This window comes from Stegastes partitus, unplaced genomic scaffold, assembly GCF_000690725.1.
Source record: "Stegastes partitus isolate 25-593 unplaced genomic scaffold, Stegastes_partitus-1.0.2 Scaffold556, whole genome shotgun sequence".
Classification (NCBI taxonomy): Eukaryota; Metazoa; Chordata; class Actinopteri; family Pomacentridae; genus Stegastes; species Stegastes partitus.
The window spans coordinates 229,667-239,373 of NW_007578287.1; the positions used below are offsets into that span (position 1 = coordinate 229,667).

At 38.7% G+C, this 9,707-nt stretch overlaps 2 protein-coding genes across 2 annotated transcripts in view; one reads left to right on the forward strand and one right to left on the reverse strand.

Annotated features, from left to right (window-relative positions):
* The first annotated feature begins 52 nt into the window (after positions 1-52).
* LOC103362106 (mediator of RNA polymerase II transcription subunit 11) lies at positions 53-3,506 on the forward strand. Its single transcript, XM_008288372.1, has 3 exons — positions 53-202; positions 1,529-1,659; positions 2,408-3,506. Exons 1-3 carry the CDS (start codon positions 133-135, stop codon positions 2,612-2,614), a joined length of 408 nt encoding a protein of 135 aa, XP_008286594.1. The 5' UTR covers positions 53-132; the 3' UTR covers positions 2,615-3,506.
* A 263-nt stretch (positions 3,507-3,769) lies between these two features.
* Positions 3,770-9,707, reverse strand: part of arrb2b (arrestin, beta 2b) — a 23,190-nt gene continuing 17,252 nt past the window's right edge. Inside the window, exons 10-14 of the mRNA XM_008288374.1 lie at positions 9,239-9,376; positions 9,034-9,117; positions 8,777-8,853; positions 6,254-6,308; positions 3,770-5,406 (exon numbers count right to left, since the gene is read on the reverse strand). Coding sequence (XP_008286596.1) covers positions 5,307-5,406; positions 6,254-6,308; positions 8,777-8,853; positions 9,034-9,117; positions 9,239-9,376 — 454 coding nt within the window. The 3' untranslated portion in view covers positions 3,770-5,306. The remainder of the gene's footprint in view (positions 5,407-6,253; positions 6,309-8,776; positions 8,854-9,033; positions 9,118-9,238; positions 9,377-9,707) is intronic.

Here is a 9,707-nt window from a genome sequence, read left to right on the forward strand (position 1 = left end):
TCACCACTGTGCGACGGAGTGACGTCGTTTAAGCGTATTCTTTGTTGTAGGCGGCAGTGGCTCACCGTGTGTCGCTGAACAGAGGAACTTCTGCCCAGAGAGCTGCTGTTTGAGGCTGTTTCCTGCCTACTAATGGCTAATGAGCGGCTCAGAGTTCTGGAGGACGTAGAGAAGGAGATAGCGTCGGTCCTGCAGTGTGCCGGTGAGGACTAATTCCTTTGTAAACAGTAGATAGGATTAGCAATTTGGCAAAAACAAACAAGAGCACCTTAAGTGGCGGACTAATTGCGTGTGAATTAGGGCTGAATGATTTGAAGAAAATATTAAATTGCGAGTTTTCTGATAAATTTGTGATGGTTTCAAATCATTCAGCCCTGTTGTAAATTGCTGTTTGTACATTTGAAGTACAATACCAGCAAAGACAGGGTCTGCAGAGGTCTCAGTGTCAAATTCCAGTTTGAACCCCGCTTGAAGACATTTTTACTACTAAAACGAAAAGTTGCCTTTTACTGGAGCTACTAGGATTCTCGTGGATGACTCCTCGAATAGTTTATATTGCACTTCCATGGTGTGCTATGAAGTTGTGTTGTCTCAAACAGCCACATCTTAACTGGTGGTATTTCAGTACAGGAATACTGGTTTCTTTACCAGCTGCTGAGTGTTGCTCTGGTATCTGGCTAATCTGGCCAATTCCTTAATTACTTAGAATTTACAGAAGAGAAAAAAAATATTCCTTAAAATTTCACTCATCAGTATTTTTTATTACTTGTGGAAGGTGTCGCTCTTTGTGCCACATTGTCTTGTCAGAAAGTAGCTGGTGAACAGTGGAGCTAAAGAGTCTAATATTTTGGTCAGTGGTTGGTGGAAACCAAACTGGAGCTAAAAGTAGAGTCCATCTTTGAATTTATCAGGTGGACATCAATCTGACTCCAAATGATTAATAATGTTGCCCTTTGTCTGTTGGATGTGAAAGTAATTAACTGTTCACTAGCACTCAACATAAATACTTCAGATAATTGTGGTCATTTTGTTGCCCTTTATTGACAAAAACAATGAATGTAGTTTTAAGTATTTTTGTGTAATCTTTCAGGTTTCTGGCATAGTTAAAATGTTATAACTTGTGTCATCAAAGATTCTTACTCATGCAGGTCATGGTTTATCTAAGTGCTAAAATGGAAACAAATGGATTTCCTTGAGTTTCTTGAAGATGTTTGAAATCATACATGTCAAATTGAAACAGCCATCACAAATCATGGGAGGATGGTCTGTGACAGCACTTGTTAGCCACTTACAGTGTAATTCTGAAACCTTAACACCCTTCCACATCTCAACTGATATGAACCTAACACTCCAAGGCTCACATGTGACCTCAGCGACTTCACATAAGTCAAAATATAGGACACCCCACCACTTAGAGTTGAAGAAACCTTTCAGCAAGTTGCCTTCATCTTTGTATTTAGTCATGAACTGATTGATGTTTACTGTTGCTTGACATAGGCTAACTGCTGATGTGTGGTGTCCCTTGCAGGTAATATTGTCCTGGAACTCTCCAAAGACAAAACCAATGCCAGCTTCCTCGACAGACAGCTGATTCAGTTCCAGACCTCAGTCAACCGAGTGGAGAGTGAACTGACTTCCCAGATTCGCTACCTCACACAGGTTAAACGCACAACTGTAGTACTAGTTTGTGAGAGACAACAGTTTCAACAACAGAGCTGTAGTGCCTAATTTATGTTTTGTTTCAGAAAGTATGTCACCTTGACTAAAATGTAGTTCCTATGAACCATCCATCCATCCATTATCTGTACACCGCTTAATCCTCACAAGGTTCATGGAGGGGCTGGAGCCTATCCCAGCTGACTTAGGGCAAAGGCAGGTGACACCCTGGACAGGTCGCCAGTCTATCGCAGGGCTACACTTAGAGACAGACAACCAAGCACACTCACATTCACACCTATGGACAATTTAGAATCACCAATTAACCTCAGTATGTTTTTGGACTTGTGGGAGGAAGCCAGAGAACCCGGAGAGAACCTACGCTGCACAGGGAGAGCATGCAAACTCTACGCAGAAAGATCCCGGTGCCCCCACCGGGACACAAACCGGTGATCTTCTTGCTGCGAGGCAACAGTGCTAACCAACTGTGCCACCTTGCAGCCCTATTATGAACCATTTGTTTATATTTATTATAGTATTCATGGATATAGTGCTGAATATATAGATATTAATATACACAATAGTATGACAGCTAATCAATACTGTAACAGATACCAGGCATTCTAATAAAATATTGTCCCTCTGCATTGATTTTTTTGGAGTTTTTTTAAATTTTGACCAATCAAATCAAAACAGACTGCATTGTATTGTGAATAGCGGACCTAAGCTCATTTTCTCATCTTTTCTCTAGGTAGCTACTGGTCAGCCTCATGAAGGTTCCACTTATTCAGCCAGGAAGGACTGTCAGATGGCACTAAACAGAGCCGAGTATGCCAAGGTCAAACTTGGAGAACTGGGACGAACCTGTGAAGTCATGTTGGAGCAGCAGCAGCAACAGCAACAACAGCAACAGCAACAGCAGCAGCAGCAACAACAACAGCAGCAGCAGCAGACATGAAAGCAAAGAGGGCAGCTGGCCGGCTGCTGGGATTGTAGCAGTGCTTCATTCTGATACATGATGGGACTGTACTTGGCCTTATTCTCCAATTCTACTACCAGTGTTCAAATCTTTTCACAGATGCTTTTTACTGTAATTCCTATACAGAGCTGTCCCAACAGACATATGGAGTGATGAAAAGAAGGAAAATGTTTTTGTTTTGTAATGCAACAATTCTGTTTTTGTAAATGATAGGTGTTGCATTTCTGGTAATATTTTGTTGTTTGGTGGTCCATGGTAATTGGTGCAAATCGCAGGACATAGTGTACAAACTGTTAAGATTTTTTTAATACAACAACAACAACAACCAGAAAACGTGCTGGAAATTGTTTGATTAGGAATTTACAAAATACTCTCCCTGAATTGTCATGCTGCACATGCATCATACAGAGAGAAATCCAACAGAAGAAAGGTATTTTTCCACCAACAGAAGTTGTATAGAATCTTATCATCAGAAATAGAGTGATGAAAGTAAAGAGATGAGTGCACACAACTCTGTCTTGAGCACAGATATCTTCATTTGGGTTGTATTTACTCTTAACTCAGCATTTCAGCAACATCTATTGTATATCTTTCACCCTGTCTATTGGGCAAATGGAAATACAGGCGGAGATCAGTGGACAGTAACCGCATATCACAGTTCTGGATGGCCTTTTCTGTCACAGATCAGCTCCTAACATCTGAAATTTTAATGATGTATAAGACAGGAGAAAAAAAAAACATGATTACTTTAATCAGAAGTAGCCTCACCATCAGTCTGATTTGTCATTTTGTTTCACCTTATTTATTTCTTCATTTATTCCCCTATCTGAATCACAGTTTTAGTATATGTACATAAATGACACCATTATTTTATCCAATTGTTTTGCTGTCATACATTTACCTCTGGTGGCTGCACTTAATTTAATGCTGAGCAGCAGTCCAGTTGTGAAGAACCATAGCGGTTTTATATTGCATTTGTTTACCTTCCCTGTAAAAATTCCTAACATTGCATGCCATCAGCTTTCCATTTTCAACCCTGAAAAATTGAATCGAATATTGAATTTTATGGGCTCAGTGGAAAGCATCCATGGAGCCTAACAGAAAGCGTCATGTTTTACAGCAGATACATCACCGTCCATTTGACAAATAGAAAAGTTTATTTGAAACAAAAGAAAGTGTGGTATACAGCAAAATTAAGGCATTTTTGAGTTATAACTTTGTTGATTATTTGTACATTTTACCATAAATTTTGATTACAGTCACTAGGTGTTGTAGCCAACACCTACACTTAAACATAGAAAGACTTTTCTTAGAGTAAAATAGAAAAAAATATACATAATATAAATTCTACATGGATACAAAAACATAGGTCTGTCGAGAGACACTGACAAACAAGGACACAGTAAATACAGAGTGATAAGCTGAGACACAGAAGAATGTACCAGCTGTATATCTCTTTCATTGTGAAAATAGCATGTGGTGAAGAAAATTATAGAGTTATGAAGTCTGGTGATTTTAACGTTGGTGTTGATGATGCATGCTCATGGAGCTGTGGTGCTCCATGCTGACATTTTTTGATACAAACTAGTTTTTCATCGTTTCACAATTCCAAACTACAGAAGGATTAGAAGATTGTAGCTCAAATGATAAACTGACGGGCTAATATTATGACTGTTAGTGATAAGAAATTAAATGTCAACTACATGATGGAGATAATTTAGAAACAGCATCTCCTCTACACCATTTATCCACCACAGACCACTGACAAGTTTATTTTTAATTTGTCAAATGTAATGTTCACTGCATATTTTGAACGTAATTCTTTACTACCACTAAACTTAAGGGATTCTTGCAATAAAACAACAACACGTCACCCTTATCAGGTACATTTTACCTCTTACATATTGGCACAATTCTTAAAAATCAAGTCAGGTTCTAGTCTAGAAATTTCATGCCATACTGTTGGTTTGAAATTGTGAAAAAAACAAAAAAAATCAAAGGTGTAGGGCCACTGTCCACTGACAGTACACTTGAAAACTAGAGGGATTTTGTGTCTGCGGGATGGCATTTGCTGCTACATAAAAGTACAATAAAAAAACAAAAAATACAAAAATAAAACAATTTCTGATAAGTTCTGATATAAAATGTATTTGAGTTCTTCATAATGAGGTTAAGTACAAATTAATACAAAGTGGTAAAAGTCAGAAGTTCCTGTTATTGCTCTCGACAGCTTGAGTAATACCTGAAGACAGCAGCTTACCTACCATCAATATAAAAAAAAACAAACATCACTTTTGTTTATTTAAAGATTTCCCTGATCCAATTACTTATTCTCAATCACAGCAGCATGTATAACACTGATACTACAAGAAGCAAAACTGGATCGAGCTTCCACAGTTTCATCAGAAAAAGAACCACATTTAGTCGCACCTGATGCACGCACCATTGTCTCTGTTTATATACGAACATATAAACAGTATGATTCAGCAGCAGATTTCCGAATTTGTTCAACTGCTCCTTTAACAAAAGACACGTATAGTTACCCAGACAGCATAAATGGTACAATTAAAGCAAGAATACAGAGACTGTCGTCAGAGTTCTGGCTGTCTCTTCCCTATTTTTTACTTCTTCTTCTTCTTGGGTTCTGGGATCAAAGCATCCTGTAACCCTGCTAAAAGAATGGAGTGTCCTCATCCTTGTCATCCTTCAACCCTGTTAACCGCAGGCGGGCAAAATCTTCAAAGACAAAGTCATCACCCTGAGAAGAAGTACTGACAAGACAAAGATTCTCATCACACACTTTCATTAAAAAAAAACACTGAAATAAGCACAAGCACATTTCAGTAAACATGCACTAGTCTGAGTTTGAGTGTTGTACCATGTATTGTGTTGTTCTATATCAGCGCCTGTGCAAAAGGTAGATTGTGTTGGTCTTGAACATTAGATGGAATTGATCAAATTATATACCATACACAACAGAACTGAGTACGCTCTGCAAAATCACTAACACGTCAAATCATTCAAAGCTAAAGCACCTGTCAATAATTGCATTGTTTCTAAGTTGACAAGTAGAATATTTCCACTAATATGCTTTGTCTGTCCTGCATGTCGGCATCCTGCCTCCAAATAAAAAATAAATTGTAGAGGAACTGAAACATCTGATTCTGAGACGTCACATAGATGGAGAAGGGTGAAGGAAGTATAAAAAAAACAGGGTCAGCAGCCGCAGGGAGAAGTAATAGGCCTGCTAATAAATGTTTAGTAAAAACTGTAAAACATTTGAACATGAATTCAAACAACAGACTGCTATTCTGGCCAGCTCTGTCTAGAGAAAGAAACTTTTTGGCTTTAAAAAGGCAAATAAAACAGAATAAAAAGACAGAAGGTCTGGTTGCTGTGACAATACCAGGAAGGTATCTCACAGTGGAATTGGTGTTACTATCTGATCTCATTTGCTGCTCTCTCACTCAGTGACTATCATTTTTCTGCTCCGTGTCAGAGGACTAAAATCCCATCCAGACATTTTGGATTCTGAGAATAAAAAAGTTAATGAAAAGCTGATTTAAATGTAAAAGAAATCTCATATTTCTTTGCGCGCGCCCACACACACACACTTACTTTGTGTCAAACTCTATGAGGTTTGTATCCACGTGAGCCTGACTCTCTGGAGCAACTGGGGAAACAAAAAGACATTAAGTAATTAAATCACACTGATCCTCCCAACACACACAGTTCCAGGGCTGTGAGGTGTGTTTGTATGCGTGTACTTGTATTGCTTTAGGGATATTAATCTGTCACACTGTAGGGATCTGTCTCCCTTTTAGTGACAAAAAGCATGTCCCCTTGAAAAAACATGAATTTTTTTTTTGGTTCCTTCCCACCGTTGCCAAGTGCTTGCTCAGAGGGAGTCCAAAGGCTACTTTGGATTGTTGGGTTCTCTGTTTAAATTTGTAGGGTCCATACCTTACCATGTTAAGCACTATGTGATGACATACGTTGTAAACTGCGCAATACAAATAAAAATTGAATTGAACTGAATACTGCTGTTTTGCTGCTCTCCTCTACTGCCGTTTGCTCTCTGTTTCACCGTCTCTGTTTTGTGTCACGATGAAGTAGATACATGCATCACAGAACACAAAACAGAACGATGGCAAGATAGATTAAGTGAAGGCAACATTAAAAACATTCTGTATTCAATGTATTTTACAATGAAAGTCTGAGGTTGTGATTGTAGCTGGATTGTTTCTTGTTGAGTCTTATGTATACAACCTCTCTGGTTGTAAATAAAAACGTAAAGCGAGGGGGGAGGCATAGCTAACCAGTTCATCTGGTTTGAGATTCTAGTGATCCAGTGCAACATGCAGTGGTTCTGAATGTTGTACACAACACATTTCTGCCCCTTGGCCTCATTGTCACAGTTCCCCAGTCATTCATTCGCACCTCAAAACCAAAGGTGGGTTTTTTCTAGGTTATTGCACCCAGGCTCCTATTCCACATTAACTCCTTTCACACTATTGGCAATTTCAAATTTCAACAACAACATAAAGACTCACCTTTCCCCCCTTGCTTTTAGTTCTTTCTGAAGCTGCTTTAGTCATTGCCTAATTTCACTTTTAAACCCCTAAAGCCCTTTTCAGACACAGGACATTAAACATAGCTGGCTTCATCAATCCATTAAAGTCATGGCATCCCAGTCATTCAGACATAAGCCACTTTTCCAATATTGCTCTTCGCAGCTGTGTTCAGACAACAAGAGTGCCACCCTATACACACTATATTTGTCATTTACACGAGACCAGCCAATACACCAAGTGATGTATAATGCATATTTATGCAATAGCAGAGTAAAACTAAACTAATAGCAGCTGATCAAAGTGTCCAAATAACCAACAGCCCTGTTTATTTATGATTTCTTAAATAATGAAATTGAAAGGTCAGTACCCAACCTAAGGGCGGCCATGATGAAGCAAAACATTAACCGCAGCTGGTACACTGCGACTCTGTGTGACAGCTCACCTCTCTGAGGTCAACATAAGCACACAGCTGCTGTTAGATCCTGATCAACCCTTTCTACATGTCTGGATATTTTATAGCTATAAACCTAATTAATGAAATTACTGCTGTTTACCTGTGCGTAAATGTGTGTCGCCCTCTCACTCTTTGGAGACATTTGTGGATCCTACCACTGTCTGATGCTGCAGGTTTGAAATAGTTCTTTCCCATTGTGTTTCTACATCTACCTCAACAGGTTAGTCCTTGTCATGCTCTACATGTAGTTTTATTCGTTATCGCATGTTACTAAAGGCCCGGGTATTTCTGGCTCTGGAAAAATTCGGGTCTGATCTGCGGTCTACTTGTTCCATCAATTAGTCCAGTGTTTTGTTTTTGTTTTTTTTATTCTCTTGTTGGTGGTCTGATTGTCCCTGCTATCCTGCTCTTTCTCCCTTTTACCCCTCACTCCAACCAGTCAAGATCGGTAGCTGCCCTCCCTCAACCTGGTTGTGCTGGAATTTCTTTTTGTGTTAAATAATAAATATATAAAATAAAATAAAAAAAATATACAAATATTCACGTAAAATAAATAACAACTCTTTCTCATAGGGGAACCAAGGAATCCAAATATAGTTCAAAATTATTAGCTTAATCTTTATAGTCATTAATGCTGCAATGACAATGGAATAATTAATGCTGTAGTCTTTGCCTTAATATCTAAATTAGTTAGGTTAAGCATTGTGATTATTTCTACAGAAGTGTCTTAGCTATTCTATTCCATTAGTTAGGCTAACCTCTACAATTAATACCACTAATGGGTCTCAGCCGTAAAATCTGTTGCAGTCAGGTAAAGCAGTATTTTCTATCATTTTTGTGGGGTTTTAATCCCTAATATGTAAATTACTCTGGTGAAATTACATCATATATAACACTACAGGGTCTTAACCCTAATATCTGTACATTTTCACTCGAAAGCACTTTGGCACAGCGGCTGTTGTTTTAAATGTGCTATATGAAAAGTGTGACTCTAATGACTTTGAGGTTGGGGTAATGTTAGGTTTACATTAAGGTTAGAGTAGGGATTAGGATAAGCCTCCAGGAATGAAAGTAGGTTAATGTAATGTCCTTTGAAATCCGACTGTGTGTTACCTGGCTGTGGTTTGGAGCTGGAGCACTCTGCAGGTTTGGGATGCATCAATACAAATGGAAGCTCCACTGCCACATCCCTGCACACACACAGGTTTATACACGTAAGCCCAGTTTTATAATCACAGTCAATCCGTGTTTCTGAAGGTGGCAGGTTGTTTCTCACTAATACTAGACATTTGTATACTTCCAGAAACATAGCAAATCATTAGGCAATTTCTAGAATCATTGCTGTAGCAACCTAGAGTGTGTTCACCTACCCTCCAAGAGACACCACTAGTTTGACTTTAACTTTGTAGGAAACCATGATTCCCATCATCTCCTTGTTGCATCCTTCTTTTACTCTGTTAGATATACAGAACACATAATACTGGTAAGAAAGGAACAATGAATGTCATGTATGTCAATGAGTTGGTTGCCTGTTTGCATAAAAAGTAAAGCGTGTGTGTGTGTGTGTGTGTGTACATGGTGCTGGATGCCAAGTTGGTGTCTTCATGCTTTAGCTTTCCATCCAGGGCCAGGCCTCTCTTTTCCCTGTTGGTACCCAGCATTGGGGTCAGCACGTAGACCTGACAGGATGTGGAGCTGGGGGAAACCTGATCACTGAGGTTGGAGGAAGGAGTAAAGGTTGGGAAGAAATTACAGGGAAAAAATTATGAAGCTATAATATATATAAAGTTTATTAGTTTTGTCTGTTGAGTTCATTCTTGACTACAAAAGAGACATACATACATACATACATACATACATACATACATACATACATACACAAGATATATAAATATTTTTGAGCTCAAATGATACCTGTTTTGTCAGCATGTCAAGTGCCAACTGCCCATTTAGCATAAGTAGTTTAGAAATGTGTTTGTATTGGACAAAAGATTTCAGTGGGTCTTTGGGTTGCTCAAACACAGAAAACACAGTTTTACGAGAG

Coding starts and splice junctions, on each gene's coding strand:
- LOC103362106 (XM_008288372.1), top strand. CDS start 133: ATGGCTAATGAGCGGCTCAGAGTTCTGGAGGACGTAGAGAAGGAGATA. Junction 203..1,528: donor GTCGGTCCTGCAGTGTGCCG/GTGAGGACTAAT, acceptor TGTCCCTTGCAG/GTAATATTGTCCTGGAACTC. Junction 1,660..2,407: donor AGATTCGCTACCTCACACAG/GTTAAACGCACA, acceptor TCTTTTCTCTAG/GTAGCTACTGGTCAGCCTCA.